Source organism: Diabrotica virgifera, chromosome 5 (genome assembly GCF_917563875.1).
Source record: "Diabrotica virgifera virgifera chromosome 5, PGI_DIABVI_V3a".
NCBI classification, from domain to species: domain Eukaryota; kingdom Metazoa; phylum Arthropoda; class Insecta; order Coleoptera; family Chrysomelidae; genus Diabrotica; species Diabrotica virgifera.
Genome location: NC_065447.1, coordinates 49484559 through 49504383, shown reverse-complemented (window position 1 = coordinate 49504383; position 19825 = coordinate 49484559). Strand labels below are relative to the sequence as shown.

Here is a 19825-nt window from a genome sequence, read left to right as displayed (position 1 = left end):
TATGATGAGTAGTTCCTGAGATACAACCGGTCAAAGTTGACCAGAATTTACGGCAAAGATATAAACAATAGGATCATAATTTTCAAACCGTCACCTTTTTATTTTTGTCCTCTTTCTCCACACCATTCATGTCCTTAAAATACTCATAACATATATTATTATAATAAAAACTATCGATAGTACGTGTGAAAATTGTCAAAATAGCAAAATTCCAATCAAAAATTAGGTTGGAGAAACTGTAACCCTCAAAGTTCAAAATCGGTATACGTTAAAAAAAGCATTTTCTCGGCTTCCCATGGAGAAATTTCCTTCATTCTTTTTTTGTTCCCAAGTAACTCGAGTAGAGTCATCGAACTAACGCATTATTAAATGTCAGACTTGCTTTTGTTTTGTTATAATAGATTAATTTATTTATAAGGACAGAAAACTACATCTTTTTTCCAGTTGTAGGCTTTTTCTTACATAAACTTACTACAAGTGTACCTTTTAAAGCTAAAAACATAAATATTCTCATTTGAAAGCTGTATAATGATTTAAACAATTTTTATTTAAACAAATTAAAATTTCGAGTTATAATAAATAAATTAATTAATTATAACAAAACAAAAGCAAGTTTGACATTTAATAATGCGTTAGTTCGATGGCTCTATTCGAGTTATTAGGGAACAAAAAAAGAATGAAGGAAATTGCTCCACGGGAAGCCGAAAAAATGCATTTTTTTAACGTATATCGATTTTGAACTTTGAGGGTTACATTTTCTCCAACCTAATTTTTGATTGGAATTTTGCTATTTTTGGCAATTTTCACACGTATTATCGATAGTTTTTATTATAATAATATATGTTATGAGTATTTTAAGGATATGAAAATTGGTGTGGAGAAAGAGGAAAAAAATAAAAAGGTGATGGTTTAAAAATTATGATCCTATTGTTTATATATTTGCCGTAAATCTCGGTCAACTTTGACCCGTTGTATCTCAGGAACTACTCATCATAATTAAACATTTTTTCTTTTAAAAGAAGCTCCATGTCGCTTTTCGAATGCCGTTTTTACAATTTAATTTAGTTTAATATTTCCCGAGATATTCTATTTGTTTATAGGCCAAAAAATTGTTTATAATTCTAAAATATTCCCGAGGCCGCTTAAATAGTCCAATTTCAATTCTGTAAAGTACATTCGATAGGTATAGTGTCTTTTTATGAAAAAATCATAGTTACTCTTATACATCGTAATTATTGTCGTTATTATAGCGACCGTAAATTTTTAATTAACAATTCAATTGTTGCCAAACTGTTCATTTAATTTCTATCGGCTTCTGGAATTATAATCTTTACAAAAAGGGCTTCTACATTACCAAGTTATTTAATTATTGATTAACAATTACTTATCTAAAATTTTAGTTGAAAATTAAAGATTTTGTTGGAAAAACCCGCTTTTTACGGGGAAAGTTTTCGTCGAAGTGAATCGGAAAAAACACGTCTCTATGCAGAATTTAATTGCGGTGAATTTTTATTTGCGTGTTTTTGGTGTAAAGTTAAAATGTTTGGAGTTATGGAGCAAAAATTGAAAAAACATGATTTTCGGGCGCCATTTTGTTTATAAAAAAAGTAGCAAACTATCTGCGGACTTTGCATACCTATATTATTAATACATACAATAATAAGATTCGATTCCAGCAATAAAATTGCTGCTGGTAAATAACTTTTCCCAAAAATGGCCTATTCTCCGATAATCAGCCCAGACTAAAATAGCAATGTCCTGTTATCCTTTGAATCAGACAGTAGGTAATCCGAACGCTCCAGCCCGCAGTCCATTCATCTTCTAGTTAGATCAGATAATATCATTAGAGCAGCTTTACATCTAGGGCATACCTTTTGCCAACAGATTGCAGAAAAACGCAGAAAATTACGAATGTTTGAACACCGATACGCAGACATTCGTTCAGATGGGGTAACTGGTGAAGGAGATGTTGACATTTCAAGTTCGGTGAACACTTCAGGACAGGAATACAGGAATACCTATATGAAAAGGACACTAGAGAGGAAAATACAGTCAGAAAGGCGACTCGAACGGAGACAATTCTTAAGTAGAAAAATAAGAGAGAGGTAAGAGATGACGAGATTGAACATGAATAGGGAAAACTAGAGGAAGAAAAGGATTTAGTGTCCAGCAAAAAGTGTGTAGTACGTAACAAATAAGTTTAGAAAACCTTAATATTAAACTTATTACAAAGTCATTTTTGTATTTGAATGATGTGGTTACGTTTTCGGCCCAGGTAGAAATTGATAAATTTTAATCTATATTGTACTTTTAATAATTATTATACCTGCTGTTCAATATGAAAATTTGACCGTACTACTCAAATACAAATGACTTTGTAATAGTTTCTAAAATACTGGTAAACATGCGACATGCGAGAGAATCGTCAGGGCTGTCCAGTCGACAGGGGCGTGCGGTCCATGGAAGCAAGGGAAGCATTGCTTCCCTTGGTTTCCGCAGGTAATACCGTACCAACTGAGTAACTGAGATTATTTAAAAAAAAATGAACAAACACATAAGCAAGATTTTAAGTTGCATACCAGAATATTTAATTATGTAATACAAGCAGTAAGTAATAAAATAAAAACGTATTTTACTCTATTTTTGTCATACAGTAAACAACAAAGCAAAGTAATTCTCATAAGCAGCGCTGAATGCTGCATATATCTAGCTTTCCTTCCGTACGCGGGCCCGTAGGCCATGATCGTATTTCTACGTCGGTATTCGGAGTCATGTCGGCAGATAATCTGATTTCAAATTTGCTTCTTCTCGGCCCATGTAAAAATCACGGGGGTTACACGCTGAGTGACCAGTTCAAATTTCGAGCATATGTACCGCTTATAAGCAATTCTGTCAATTGCATACAAGGAGCTGTTTTCGTGAATTTAAATGGGATTTACCAGCATTTGACAATGAGGGGCTTCGTCGACTGATTTTGTGGAATTATGAAGATTGATTTTATTTAATTATTTATATAAATAAATATATAGAATTATTTACATTATAAATACTAAATATATATTATAAATATATTTATATAAATATATTATAAATATATATGTATTAGGGTTTTGGAGAATGGTAAAAATATGAAAGTGGGATACAGAAACCATAAATACCTCGAGAGGATTTTTGGATAGTTTAAAAACTTATTTTAATTTTAATTTTTTAACTTTGCTTTTTCCAGAAATATTTCCATTCTCAGATAATTTATTTAATGTATTGCAATGCCAGATAAACGAGATTGGTTTCTGTGTAATTTGCGAATTTCAAGATGTTATTAACAAAAGGAGAGAGATGACTTTGAAAAATGCTGGAATAATATGATGACAAGAAGTTTTGAACCTAAAAAGGAAACGCATACGCACTGATAATGTTGGAGATGTCCAATCGTGCTACCGCCGACTATATTATTAGATTTTAAATCAAATATGCCAACGAATGGAAAACAGGTTTAAGAATTTTGATGACTGAGACTTTCGTTCAGGTAGAAGTATTGAATTACATTATAAATAGGTGTTTTTACAATTTTTTTATAAATTGCTTCCCCTGTTTCAAATTTCACCGCACGCCCCTGCCAGTCGATAATAATTCATAGTTGAGGAGGATATGTTTTAGCAGGTAGGTCTCTGACATTAGCGGTATATAAAAAACCTGGGACTTCATTAAATTGCGGGGTCCGAGAAGTTAGCTACAGATACAAGGAAATGAAGGCCTAACAGCGTTGCCATGTGTTCTTAGAATAAATCGGGAAAGAGCATGTGATATGTTTTTATTAATTTATTTATTGACAATAAATGTAAAACATTAACTATAAAGATAAAATAACGACAAAATTTTTTAAATTTTTAATGTTCTCTAATTATCTCGAAATACCAAGATTTTAGTATCAATAATAAAGTTAAAAAGTGTAAAATAAGTAAAATTCTGCTGCTTATTTTACTATATATTTTTTGTTTATTATAATCTATATGAAAATGAAATTTGTAAAATAAAGTGCAAAGTAAGTAAAATTCTGCTGTTTTAAGATTTTACTATATACTTTATTTATTATCTATATAAAAATAAGATTTGTGTAAATAATAAAGTCGCCAATACAATAATTACAGATTATCTAGTAATATTATTACATAGCATATTTTCAGTTGAACTTATAGCAATCGAAAAAACTCTAACATCGATTAAAGACAAAAATATTAAAAAGCTGTGATAATAAGAGACTCCAGAATATATGCAACTGAAAATACAGATATACAAGTCCACAGAAATAATAAAGCTGTGATACAGGCTCCAGACTATATGCAACTAAAAATACAGATATACAACATACAAGTCCACAGTACTATTATACGCTCTGAGCTTCGCTGGTGTCGATCCTAGTGGATTACTATTCAACTTTCACCGGTAATTTTTAAATTTATTATTTAATTGTTATCGCTTAATATTTACAACGCTAAAAAGTAATTAAATTGTAATAGATTTTTTAAAGACTTTGCTAATCATTTTGACGTTCTATTGATGAAATATTAATTTCTTACTTCGGCTACTTTCACATATATCGTGTAGATGGCGCTAATATTAATTTATAATTACATATTACGGAACATTAAAAAACGTAAATTCAGTATTTAAAACGTAAGTATATTTAAGGTAAAAATATATACCACAGCTTTGGAGAAATAATATTTTTTATAATTAATGTTTTTAGTTTTAATTTTAAATTAATCACTTTGACATTTGTGTCAAATTTCCGGTAAACGTTTACAGACTTGTCACTAATGGCGCTCGCGATTTTATAAATATCCACTCTACGTACAAGCTCATAGCGTATAGGAAAAATATATAATTTGTCTAAAATGGAAGTGGTAACTATTTATATGGGTAAAGGGTAGGTATATATATTTTTTTGTATAAATATATAATATGTATTATAATTCCATAACAAAACGTCAACCTGGTAACAAATGTAAATTAGTGTTGTGTATTATAATGTAATGTTTATTATTATTAATTAAAGTACTTATTTGAAATGACAAATATCGCGATAATAATGTGCATAGGCGTAACCAGGATGATCCTAGGGGGGGGGGGTTACAACTACCTGAAAGGGGGGGGGGGGGTTACAACTACTGGAAGGTCTCTGAGGGCTATGGTGTTAAGTGTATAGAGCTCAAAGTACATCCCAATGGGGGGTTATAACCCCCAAAACCCCCCCCCTGGTTACGCCTATGATAATGTGTTTTATTTATCAAACCGACAAACGCAGAAATTAAAAAAAATTGCTATTTGTAATAAGTATAAATAATTTACATAAAACTGTCAGAACATTAATAATTAATTAAAAGAAATATATGTTAATCTAAAGTGAATCGCTCTTCCCGCATTTGCGCTATGTTAAAAAGTCTTTCACGTGCTACAATAGTTGTAGGCATTTTAATATTTTAAAAAATATAAAATGAACACAAAAATAACGTACTGACGAAGTAAACACTTTTCAGTAACTAAAAGCATTTCAGGTACATTCATTTCAAATAATAAAAAGAAATATAATATAATAAAAAGAAAGTCATAAAATGTATATCTGCGGAACATCTGTGCAATCTGGCAAACGCAAATTTAAACGTTCTCACTCTATTGCCAAAACTACTCAGTAACGTATCAGGACAATTGCCACAAAACAATTTCTAATAATTAACTGCAATTAATATCAAAACAAACAACAAATATTTATTCGTTCGTATTTTACATACATTAAAAAATAGCAAAATCCACAAAATAATGTAAAAAAGATAGTTTTCAAAGCTTTCTCTGTATATTTGAAGCGTGCAACATATTATACATTATATACATTATAATCACATGGCAACACTGTCAAACTTCAATTCAACGTTCTATGAAAATCTAATGTGGCTAACTTCTCGGACCATCCAATTTAATGAAGTCCAAAACCTGCATAACCGAGACATGTTTCGAACCTTTTTACAACCTACAGTGTGGTGTGAAAATTTTTTTCGCCTTTTTTATGAGAGTAGTGACAGTGAAGACTACCCTCATAAAATAGACGAAAAATGTCTGACTGTTCCGACCTGCAGTAAAAGAAGGCCATAACACATTTGTTTTGAGATGTTGGCTATACTGCCTTTTTGTGTTCTGTCGTTCTGACACCCTTCTGTTTTGAAATAAAAGAGGTTATGAAAAATATTTAAATGTTCTATTTAAAGAAATTGTTAAGATCTAAATTTGTAGCTAATAGTTTTTATCAATTTAAAAATGCGGGAAACACGCAAGTCAACAAGGTTGTCATCAAGAATATACTTCAGGAAGATTCAAGTGGCAAAATAACACATTTTAAACTTTTTCTATTCTTAATGACAGGTTACCTCTCTTATAAGGCAAGTAAAACGTTCTCCTGTGTTCCCGTCGTAAATGCAGCTACTCTCTTTGGTGGTGCTACTCCTTTAGCTGGTAGGCGAAAACAATACAACTTTATTGCAGATGTAGTTGAAACCTCAGCTCCAGCAGTAGTTTACATAGAAATCAAAGATTCAAGAAAAGTTGATTTTTTCACTGGAAGGCCAAAAACGATATCAAATGGATCAGGTAAGAACCCGATCTATATGTAACAACGGTTTATAGTGTCCTGTGCTTTCTAGTTTCTACAGATCTCTACATCTAGAGATCTAGATCTCTCTCAGACATTGCTTTTTGGATTCCACTTATCCAGGTAATTTTTGGTCTGCCCCTTTTCCTTCTTTCCGGGGATTGCCATTCCATTATCAGCTTTGGGAGTGATGTTCCTCCATTCTTTGTACATGGCCATAACAACACAGCTGTTTTCCCTGGATTTCTTCTATTACATTTGTTTTCTTATTCATAATAAATATCTCATACTTGTTCATTCGTTATGTGTGAGACTCTATACTAAATTTTCAATCAAGATGCAGTAGAAATAAACAAACCAAGACATGTTAAATGCTACTAGGAGCACTCCCGAATCATAATTTACAATGTATAAACTTTGGAAATCATGATTTGGGATTTACAATTTATATAGGTACATTGTAAATTATGATTCGGCTGTGCTCCTAGTAGCATTTAACATATCTTGGTTTGTTTATTTCTACTGCATCTTAATTGTAAATGCAGTATGATTTTCGCCAGAGGTTCATTTCCAGTACAAGCAACTTCTCTTCTGTCCGCTTATTGTTAAGATGCTATTATGTAGCTGTATTTTTTTTTCTTTTGATATGTGTTTTGACCAAAGTATACTAAATTTTTTACATTCAAGATGCAGTAGAAATAAACAAAACAAGACATGTTAAATGCTACTAGGAGCACTCCCGAATCATAATTTACAATGCATAAACTTTGGAAATCATGATTTGGGATTTACAATGTATATACATTGTAAATTATGATTCGGGAGTGCTCCTAGTAGCATTTAATGTGTCTTGGTTTGTTTATTTCTACTGAATCTTGACTGTAAATTTAGTATAGTGAGTCTATTTAGAATTCTGTCCTTCCACTTTGTTGGATTATCATTCCAAGGTAGGTATACACAATCAGAGCTTAGTTCGATAACTGTATAGTTGTAACTCATTTTTACGTCGGAGGTAAACTACAGTAGGAAAAATGAAAGAATACCCATGAACGAACATATAAAACAGGCTGTATTTTCCTGTCACCGTGTCATACAAAAAATTGGCCAGAGCAAGTATATGTAACAATTATTATTACATGTACTTGCACTGGGCAATTTTCTTTGTGACACGGTGACAGGAAAATACAGCGTGTTTTATATGTTCATTCATGGGTATTCTTTCATTTTTCCGACTGTACACTATGGGGACATGGTGTTTTTTTGAATAAGTTTTCAACTAATTATGGGATATATCAGATTTTTATTAACATCCTAAGTGCTCTAAATTTTGTTTCAAACACACACTAAACACAGTTGCTAGAAATGACATAGTGTAGTTTAACTCCGAGGTCCAGATATTTGGTTTTCTTATATTGACATATAGGCCCCATTTTTTGTATTCTAGGAACAGCCGGTTTGTCATAAATATTAGATCATTTTTATCCTGTGCAATCACCACTTGATCTTCAGCAAAATGTAGTGTGTATAGTGTTGTGTCGTTGTTTAGCTGTATTCCCATGCCAGAACACGATTTCCGCCATTTATTCAAGACCTCATTTATATAGATTTTAAACAGTGTTGGGTTGACGATAAGCTGCATCTCTGTAGTAGTTCGTTATTCATCATGAAGCTATCAGATAATCTGTTGTTGATTTTTATTTTTGATTGAACTTTTTAGGTTTTATAATAGAAGAAAATGGCCTAATCCTTACAAATGCCCATGTAGTTACAAACAAACCCAATGCTAAAGTAGAGGTAAAACTCATAGATGGATCAATTTACAATGGAGTTGTGGAAGACATTGATCTGGTAAGTGATTTAGCAACGGTGAGGATTCCAGCAAAGAAACTACCTGTCATGAAACTGGGAAGTTCATCAGATTTGAAACCTGGAGAATTTGTTGTAGCTATCGGTAGCCCTTTGGCCCTTAGCAATACTGTAACCAGTGGTGTAGTCAGTTCCACTCAAAGGGGATCAGCTGAATTAGGTCAGTTTTTCATTAATGCTTACAATCTGTTTAAGGACTAATAAGTACAGTATGCAGCAAAATAAACAGAACTGAAATGCGTATGCTTCAAATTTGTATGTGTCATGTGCCGAACGTTGTTGTAATGTATGTGAATGTTAGTTGCTTCAGGATGGTTCTCAGTTTTGCAGAAAAATTTTTTATCTTGGAGTACTATTTTTGGTCATTCGGAAAAGAGAGCCTCTTCGAATGCTGCGAGATTATTTTCAGAGATTGCCACTAACCAGATACACTAACACTATCTGATGCATACATATGGGGAATGCTGAAGGAGACAGACCAATCCACTGTATGATATTCCAGAATTGTGGACAGAATTAAAGATTTCTTCGTTCTAGAGGGCATTTTTAACATCTGTTTTATCTGGAATGTCATTGTGAATAATCTTTGCAAAGCTATATAGGGGAGTGCAATTAGAATGAAAAGATACAATGTTTCGGAAAAAATCAAACAAGGTTATATTTTTCTAAAACTTTTTTTGTTAGTTTATAAATATGTTAAAGTAAAAAGTTCTACTCACAAATTTCGCCGCTAATTGTTTAAACAATAACAATTGTTTTGTATAAATAATGTTAAGAATATGGGTGAATTCAACATTTTATTTTGATAAAAAATGTTTTTATTATAGTTTTGATTATGCTGAACCCGAATCTGACATTACAATTTGCAAATTCAAAATGGCGGATTTTTTCCTAAAAATCCTTAAAAAGTAGTTGTAAAATCCGATTTTTTTTTATAAAACGTGTTTGTTTGCATATATGTGGATATTTTTGAGAGGTTGCTGAACCTGAATCAAATTTTGATAATTTAAATTATAAAATGGCAGATCCAAAATGGCGGATAACTTAAAAAATAGTTGTAAAATCATAATTTCTTTACAAAATGTATTTATTTCTACATATATTTATTTTTGAGTGCTTTGATAAACCTAACTTAAATGTTAACATTATAAACTATAAAATGGCGGATCCAAAATGCGGATTTTCTAAAAAGAACATTTTTCTAAAACATTTATTGTCTTTATTTTTAACAGGTTGTTGAATCTGAATTAAAGATTAAAAATTTAAATTTCAAAATGGCGGATCCAAAATGGCGGATATTTAAATGAAAAACAAGTAGAATCCAATCAAACAAATATGGAATTTCATTCTTAAAAAAAAGATAAACAAATAATTTTCACAATAATATTAAAAATTAAAATGTATTAGAAAGAATATTAAAAAAAAAAACAAATTTTCGATTAGAAGAATATAATTACATATTGGAACATAGTTTTTAATTCCAAACAACTTTTTTTTATAAAAATTTTCGATAATGTGAAATATAAAGGTACTTTACTATTGAGTGAAATTCATATTTTTTGACATACCTCGTACAAAATAACAAAATTTGATATTTGATGGTTGCATCTTATGCTATATACGATGCAGAGTATTTTATAAAGAATAACTTTTTTTCGTAAAACTGATATTAAAAAAGTTATCAATAGGTTCCAAGTTACGCAGACATACTGTATAAGAGCTAAAAAAATTTTTTTGTTGAGCATTTATTATTGCTGAAGCTTATTATTAAATGTATTTTAGGTAAGTTTTACAGAAAAAAGTTTTGATCACTCTGTATATACATTTTTTCAGCTGGTAATTTTCGGTTTTTGTATTACATTTTTGTTATCTTTCTTAGTTTTCTCAAAAATAAATTGTTTATTTCATTTTTAAACTAAAATAATTTAGTGTTTTTTAAAGATTACATCCCAAGCTTTAAAAAAATAGCAAAAAAATTGTATTAGATTTATTCAAACTTGAGTAATATCGCCTTAAAGTGGTGGGAATTCTGTAAAACTACGAAGTTTTCAAAAATTACATTTTTTGAGACATCGTATCATTTGAATTAAATTTTTGAGATTTTTTTTTAATAAAACATCGTTTGGTAAGATAATTGAGAGTTAAGTTGTGCAAATTTGAGAGTTTTATAAGTAAAATTGTATTAGTTACACATTTTTAAATCATTTTTAAACAAAATTCATGTAAATACCATCAGGACACTTTCCGCCCACACCGTACTTATGTCCATACATTTTGTTTCTTTTTATTACAACCATAAGATAGCTTGTTTCATCTTCTTTCATGTCCAATTTGTAAAATTTCTTTTGATCCATTAGTTAAAGAATTACATTAAAAACACTCAACCGTGCAATTCTTCCAACGCTAGTTTACAGTGCGCCAATGTGTGCGAGAAGGGTGACTTTAGCGTTATAAATAAAAAATTACAGAAGCTAGAGATTTAATTTTAGAAAAATCTTTATATAAGGTTTTTTTTGTAAAATTTTCTGAATTTTTCAATGGTCAAGTCAGTTTTTTTCTAAAAATTATATTTTCGGAGTTATTTAAAAAAACATCTAACTTCGCTGTTCATTTGTTTAATAAAAAATGAAGCACCCACTTCTCGAGTAGAACTTTTGATATGTTGTTTATTAAACATTTCTTAATGAAATTACAAAAAGTTTTATCTTGTTTGATTTTTTCCGACGTGAAAATCTAAATGCACTCACCAAATATATAAATAATCATAAATATTTCAATATTGATTTCAGTACTGTTTATTTTGCTGCATACTGTACTTAGAATATAAAAAGCATATAAGTAATAACATATAAACAAGAATGTACATATTATATTAGTACCTTTTAAGGGACTTTTACTGGAGACATTTTTCAAAACTAGGAGACGTTTTTCTTTAAATCTACTATACCAATCATAATAAACCAATTTTTTTTTTTGATATTATAGTGTCAAAGTATTTTTTTTTCTTTGCTGGCCTATAATATTTAGTCCTGTTGTCATGCCATTTGCGATTTTTTTAAATACTGATATCAATATCTTTTCAAAACCCAATATAGATTATAAATAATTCACTTTTAACGAAATTATTACAGGTTTAGTTGGAAAAGATATGCATTACATCCAAACAGATGCTGCCATTACATTCGGTAATTCAGGAGGCCCCTTAGTAAATTTAGATGGAGAAGCAATTGGTGTTAACAGTATGAAAGTAACGGCAGGTATTTCTTTCGCAATACCTATAGATTATGTTAAGGAATTTCTTAAGACTACGAAAGGTCCTAGAAAGTCAATTGATAAGCCCAAGAGGATATACATGGGAATAACGATGTTAACGCTTACTCCTCAGATCATACACGAATTGCAACAAAGAGACCATCAAATTCCAAGGGATATTGAAAGGGGAGTGCTGATATGGAAAGTTATTTATGGGTCACCAGCACACAAGTAGGTTTTTTTCATTTAGGCCCGGCGCAAATTGAACCTAAGCCAGACACAACCTGCGCCGGCGGGACGGGTGACCCGTGCATTTATTTTTCTAGCGTGCCGCATATTGAACACAACCTAACCCAACCGTTACGGCTATCGACGTGGCGAATAGATACGGGCAAAATCAGTGCGGACATGTAACAGTTACTTTTACGGTTCTCAGTGGTACTGAGTACAAATACTGATTACAAAATACTGATGCATCTGATCCTTGTACTGAATTGAGTAGGCAACGTAAAATCGGTATTTCCGTACTTGTAACTAGTAACGTTTTAAAAATATGTTACACGTCCATAGTAGTCGTAGCGGTATGACTTTCGAAAACATCGAATTTGATCATAAACGGGTGCATAAAAAGATATCTTACACTGAGTATTTTATTGCTGCACATAATACCTACATATTTAAAATAATCTCTCCCCTACTGCTCGGTCATAACTCATATTCCTCAATTTACTGCTCGGATCACAATCATTTACAATTACTGCAGGATCGCAATCATTTACAATTACTGCAGGTCATAATAATTCATAATCCCTCCGCTACTGATCGGTCGTAAAAAATAACACTATCTGCATATTTCGTTTTTAATTTTTAAGCATAAAAATGTAATATGTAATAAACAAAAATGTAATATGCCGACAAGTTGAATTTGAGGGTAATACGATATTTTTATCGATCACGGATTTAAGTAACATGAATAATTTTTCACCTTATTTTTCTAATAATGTGTTTTGTAAAGGCATAACTTTGATTATTAATTTCGTATCGCCGTTTATTTAGTCTACCAAAAGTTATCAGAATTTAATGACAAAAGACAATGCAGTTTTCACTCGGGGTGTTGACTATGCTAATATTTTTATCTATCATAATAAATTGTACTTAGGTATCATCCGTATTCATTTCAGATAAGTCCATCTCGCAAACAAAAACAAGTAAAAATAAACAAGAAATCTTTACGCCGATGACAAACGTTCCCAAGCGAGACCTGCGAGCGAATACACTGATAGTAGGATGCGCAGAACTGTCTACGCAGTTAGCCAGTGCAGATTGTGTCTCGCTTAGGTTCAATTTGCGCCGGGCCTTATACTTATATTAGGGGACCGGCAGCAACCCCTAAAATTACGTTATAACAACCACGAAAATCAACTTTAAGGCGAATGAACAAATTTTGGTGGTTCTTTATGTTTTAGAGGTGGCTAAATCTGAATATGAAATTTATTTTTATCTAGAATTGGTGAAACAAGTTCGAAAATCAAATTTTATGCAAAAATGTGAAAAATCAATTTTGATGATTTTTCAACTTTACCTCGCTGTATCTTTGGTCGCTGTAAAAAATTCCGTATGAAAATTTTACTGTGTCATCCTTGAAGTGTTTAGATAACAAAGAGCTTTGTACAAAATGTTTATACAAATCAGAAGATGAGTTGTTAATTTTTAAACATTTTGTCGTCAGATTTCGTTAGTTTCATGTTTATTTAAAAAAGTTAAGTGACAAACTTTTTAGCTTATAATTTTAACCAATACAGCAATAAAACATAATTAATGAAGAAGTTTTCTGGAAAATTTTAGGTAAAAATATGCAATAGAAAAAAAGTTCTGTGACTTTATAGACGAGCGGCACACCACAAAAAATGCTTATTTCTCGAGATACTGTGTGGTGTGATGACCACGGTGTGGAGAATGGCTAATTTTGGTCATACTTAATGTTTTTGACGGTGCTGAAAACGAAAATTAGGTTTATTTTGAATTTCACACGGGGGAACATGAGCAAAATCGCAATTTTAACCTAAAAATAATAAAAATGAAATCACAATTTTAGCGTGTAATAACTCTGTTCCATTTTAATATATTTTTCTGAAATTTTTAGAGTATATATTTCTTACCTTTCTGAAGACAATGGTACCTGTTTCAATGTTTCTGTCTCATTATAATAAAAGTTGTTTAAAGTGAAAGGTGCAGATTCCTGAATTTCAACGTTTAATCGCAAAAGTTGGGGGACAAAATTTGAAATTTAGCTTTTTAATCCAGTTTATGTTAAAATATAGGGGTACTGTTACAAAACTGACTTTTCTATGATCTTTTAGGCACTAATGTCTAGTTTTAGTTGACTTTATTTTGAATAACTTACTTCTAAACAAATGAACAACACTGAATTTATATCCTTTATTTTACAAACTACGATATCTAATTTATTTATTACATTAAATCTAATAATTTATCCACATAATTACAAATTCAAAAATATACCGCGCCCGATACATATCAAAGTACACCGACGTATTCAAATTCACAAATAACTGCTAATTTCAAAATCCCTCTTATTTATACAATGCTTCATCATCTCGAATACAAAAGAATTATCCAGAATAAACGAGTATTTACATAATAACTTAAAGCACGTAAAATCGTATTTACTAGTACAATAACAAAAGAACAATTATTAGAAAAAGGTATGTAAACAACTCGATCAAGATCTTTCTTTAAATTAGGGTCCCTCATAAATCATTGTATAAAAAATGGTTACTTGGTAAATATCTTCGGCGTCTGTTAGGCCGGGAGCTGAAAACAGTCGGGTTACAGAATTATGTCACAGTACAAAGAATAAAATGTTTCATAAAAAATGCAATTTTTAATTTTAAGAAAAACGTGATTTCATTTTTTTTTATTTTTAAGGTAAAATTGCGATTTTGACAATGTTCCTCCATCCAAAATTAAAAATAAACCCTATTTTCGTTTTCAGAACCATCAAAAACATAAAGTAAGACCAAAATTAACCATTCACCATACCGTGGTCAGTATCTCGAGAAAAAAAGAGTTTTTTTGAAAGAGCTCGTCTATAAAGTCACATAACTTTTTTCGTATTGCATATTTTGACTTGATTTTTTCTAGAAAACTTCTTCATGAATTATATTTTATTGCTGTGTTGGTTAAAATTATAAACTAAAAAGTTTGTCACTCCACTTTTTTAAGTAAACATGAAACTAACGAAATCTGACGACAAAATGTTAAATTAACAACCTCTCTCTTAATTTGTTTAAACATTTTGGAGAAATCTCATAGTCATCAAAATACTCGAAAGATGATACAATAAAATTTTCAAAAGGAAATATTTATAGCGACCAAAGATATAGCGAGGTAAACATGAAAAATCATCAAAATTGATATTTCGCGTTTTTGTAAAGGTTGATGTACTATGGGCTCCTCCACACTTAACGCAGACAAAAGGTTTATAACAGTAACCCTTGGTGTGTCCATATTGTTGGCATCGCGTGCATTGAGCTGGTCCATAATTAGGTTTTGGAGGTTCTACCTGTATGATTAAATTTTGCATTTTTTGTATTTTATATACGTCTTTGTTATTTACCGCAGGCTCTAAATCCACAAAGAACAGATTAAGAGGCTCCTTAGTTCTTTTGTCCTTGGTATTGAGGATATTTCTGACTTGATGGCCTTTTGCATTGAGTTCTTTCACTATTTCTTTTATATCCATAGTGTGGTGAAGGTGTCTGATCACTACTCGGAATGCACGTTCTTCTTTGAGTTGGTATGTGTGGTGTACATTTTTTTTCTCACGCATATACGTTACTAGATGCCTGTAAGACTCAACAGTATCACTAATTATTTTAATTGTATTATCTGCAAGTGTTTTTGTACCGTAGTGCTCATCGTCAATGGCATCTCTTAAACTTAGTATCATTTTCTGGTAATCTGTTACTCCGTACACAAATATTGGAGGAGGTTTTATAGTTTTAGCTTCGGTGATATCTATTTGTTGGTCTGTTTGACTCTCTTGTACAGTTTCTTCTACAGGAAGCTGACTATATCTATTGCTTATATCTATGTCGGAGTTTTGTGAGCTGCTTCTTCTGATCTTACTTATTTTTTTATTCGTTACTTGTTGCCATTCGTTCTCGTTGGCTGCGTGTTGTTCTAGCTCCTCATCGTCACTTGTAGAGGACAATCTGTGATAATATTTCTGAGTGGTTGATGGTATATGTTGTGATTTTTGGATCATTGGTACCTGATGTATGTAATTTTGTTGATTAACTGGTACCTGCTGAGTGTAATTTGCTTGAGAAGCATCAAAATGTTGTTGAGATAAACAAGAATTATTATTATTCAATGCTGCTTGAGTTATTGGTTGAGAATTAATAAATTGTTGTACTTGCATATTTGTATCTGCTACACCCTGTATGTTGGTTTGCGAAACTGGCTGGCTATAAGAATCTCCAGGTCCATTACTAGCTGGTAACACATTCATGTTTTTATTTCACTTAAATTAGCACTGGGTTCAAAAACTCATTAAATTTCAATGTAAATGAAAATAAATATTTCATTAATTGTTTTTAAATTGTAGGTATCGGTTTTTAACAAAAATTCCGGTTCGAAATTTTTATCGTGGCGTACGTTGCTTGATGATTAAGGCAATACATCCGCACAGCACGAGCGGCGATTCGGTACTGTATGTCAAAAAATGCGCAATAAATACTTCTTAAAACCCACCAAACTTAATTGGCGTATATGTCGGAAACGAAGCATTTGCGGACATGCAACAAAAATTATTTTTTCATGTAGAATTACTCCCTGAAGTTTCTCGCACTTACTTACTAACACCCTGTATAATAGTATAATACAGGTTTATTAAAGCTTGAATTATTAATATTATGCCATATGCATAAAAACCATTATAAAAATTATAGTTTAAGTCAGGGGTCGGCAAACTTTTGAGTCGGAAGAGTCAAAAATTACAATTTTACATACAGAGCCACAATTTTTTTTGTCAACAATAATTAGTACTCGCATAAATAAAGTTCTTTCATAAAAAAAATTAATCTATTTATTCATATGTATATAGTGTTTTTTATATACATATATATTTTCATACATTTCATCTATTCAAGTAAAAAATTAAAACAACTAAATATTCACTTACAACACTAGCTTGTACTTCAATGACAAACAATTGAGCAAATAATCTCAATGTGAGCATTGGCTTTGCATGGTTTTAGTTGTTTTAAGTTTCAAACACGACTCTAAATTTTCATTTGATAGTTGGCTTCTTAATTTACATTTAATTATATTCATGCAAGAGAACGCTAGCTCGTAAGAATATGTCTATCCGAAGATAGTTAGCACTCCAAATGCCAACTTCTTCACCTCACTGTAGCAATCTGGAAGACTATTCCATGCGTCGAATGTAAGTCCCTCAATTCGCGGCATTTCTTTCAAAGCTATCCACTTTTGTTGCGTTACGTACATACTGTTCTGGACCTCCAACTCTTCCAAATTGCTTTTCAATTCTGTAAATTTTCCACTCCACAAAGTTTTACTTTTTGAAATCGGTCAATTGCATTTCTGAAGATCCAGTATCAATTCCAAATGGCTCAAAGTAGATTTCGTTACTATTTGTGTTCAGAGAAATAACTATGAATGCTAGAGTGGTTTTGTTGGTTTAGAATTGTTCAAATCTGCCAGCAAATTCATCTTTAATTTTTTTTGTAACTGTGCTGAAGTAATTCTTGTCAACAGTTGCACCGGTTTTATCGCAATATTGCTTTAGAAATTGAAAATGAAGTAATTTACCGCTCTGAATAACTTCTGCAAAAAAAAAATTAATTTTTCTTCCAAACAAACCAATTCTTCCACCAAAACATAGGCTGGGTTTCCCTTTCCTTGCAGTTTTAGACTCGGCTCATTTAATTTCACTGTGATATCCACCATAAAGTAAAATTTTTGCAACCATTTGTCTTTACCTAATTCAGGTTGATTAATGCATTTTTCATTTACGAATGTATTTATTTCATTCAAGCACAAAGCAAAACGTTTTAACACCTTACCTTTGGAAAGCCATCGCACTTTATTGTGAAGGAGGTCGAAATACTGTCTCAATTTCGTTAAAGAGTTTTTTAAACTGACGATGGTAGAATGCTTTTGACAAGATGCTATTAATAATCTTGATAACCAAATTCATGGCCTCAACTATTTCGGCTGGAAATGTTTGTGTACAAAGCGTTTTAGTCATTTATTTTGCTTTGAAGAATCGCTTTTGCCCCTTTATTTTTTCCTGTCTTTTTTCTGGTTCCATCAGTTTGTCAGATCTCATTGTCTTCAAGTCATTTTTGCACGGCATTCGCTATATCTTCCCCTCTAGTTTGTCCAGAGAGCGGTAGCAATCCCAGAAGTTCTTCTTTGGGACCTTGGGAAGACATTATCTGACAAAAAGGGCAACTTATGCGTGCCGTGTCTTTTACGTCGCAAGACTCATCTATAGCAAGTGATAAGGCAAAAGAAAGTTCTATATTTTCCACCTGCAGATATGATAGAATAGAATAGAATAGAAATATGTTTTATTGTCACTGAAAACTTTTACAATTTTATGGACAAAGCTTACATACAGTCAAAAGAAAAATAATGTCAACAACAAATAACAACTACAATTTACTAAAATTGGATAAATCGTCAATATACAGTAAATATGATATAAAACCAAAGACAAAAACAATTAATTGCAAAATTTATACAAATTGCAAATTGAACATACAACAAATAAAATACAACATTAGGAATTGACAGTTTAAGCTACTGCGTATGAATGCGTATGATGCTACTGTGATACATTTGAAGACATTTTAGCTATTCTATCTTGTACTGTTTTAGCGGATAGTAGCAAATCTTTGAATTTTTTCAAGATTTCTGGTTTGTTTTGAAATCATGAAACAGTTCTTCAGATGCACTTATGAATCGTTCGGTGGAGAACGAAGAAGCAAGTGACTGAGGGGATCGGTGTCTAATCCTCGTTAATAGATTAAAAAAACTTTTAAATGTTTTTTTTGTAAACTAAATAATATTTGCGTGTGGATCTAAAGAGCCGCAGCTTCACATCCAAAGAGCCGCATGAGGCTCGCGAGCCGCAGGTTGCCGACCCCTGGTTTAAGTGAAATGGAAAAATTACGCGGTATGATATTTTTCGGTTACCTCTTCTTCTTTAAGCTCCACCTTCTTTCGAAGATTGGAAATCATCATGGCTCTGCGGACGCTGTTGGCTGCCTCTCTAAATAGGATATTCTTCGTCTTCCCACATTTCGCTTTCCTCGGATTTTGCCTTGCGTAATAAGTAGTAATAATGAGTATTTTTGCCCTCTCATCACATGTCCTAAGTACTCAAGATTTCTGTAGTTTATTCTGTAACATCAAAATTCACAGGCAGCGAACTTATTCAGACCCTATAAAGAAGAGTAGAGAAAACATAACACCAAAGCATCCTTAGGCGGTTACCTCTAGTATTTAGTTTTTTTTAATGAGGTAATTCTAGTACAATTCATTTTAAAAAATAATTTTTTTTAGTGGAGGTTTGCGACCAGGGGATATTGTAACTCATATAGACGGCAAAAGAATACAGCACTCAAATGATGTATATGGAATTTTAGCTGAAAGTAAATCAAGAGAACTGAATATATCTGTGAACAGAAGTGGAAAAAATATCAACCTAACGGTTATTCCAGAAGATTTTAGCTAGATAGAATTTGTTATTAAACGATACTTTGTATTAGTTTTATTATATTTTATATTAGTTTTTTAGTATTTTTTTCTATGCATCCTGTTGTTTAACAAATAGAAAGAGTAAAAACATACACCTACCTTGGTACGAACGTCAATGAAAATTAACAACTTTGCCTAGAAATAAAGTGTGGGATAGAGAAAGCAAGATCTGCAATTCAAAAAAATGGCTAAGGTATTCAAATCTTGTGGTTTATCAATACTCATAAAAATCGGGTTACTACGATGTAACAT

The 19825-nt window shown here is 31.5% G+C and overlaps 1 protein-coding gene across 1 annotated transcript; it reads left to right on the top strand.

Annotated features, from left to right (window-relative positions):
- Positions 1 to 6195: 6195 nt before the first annotated feature.
- On the top strand, positions 6196 to 19607 carry LOC114341488 (serine protease HTRA2, mitochondrial). Its single transcript, XM_028292294.2, has 4 exons — positions 6196 to 6639; positions 8358 to 8666; positions 11638 to 11989; positions 19379 to 19607. Exons 1-4 carry the CDS (start codon positions 6246 to 6248, stop codon positions 19548 to 19550), a joined length of 1227 nt encoding a protein of 408 aa, XP_028148095.1. The 5' UTR covers positions 6196 to 6245; the 3' UTR covers positions 19551 to 19607.
- Positions 19608 to 19825: the final 218 nt, after the last annotated feature.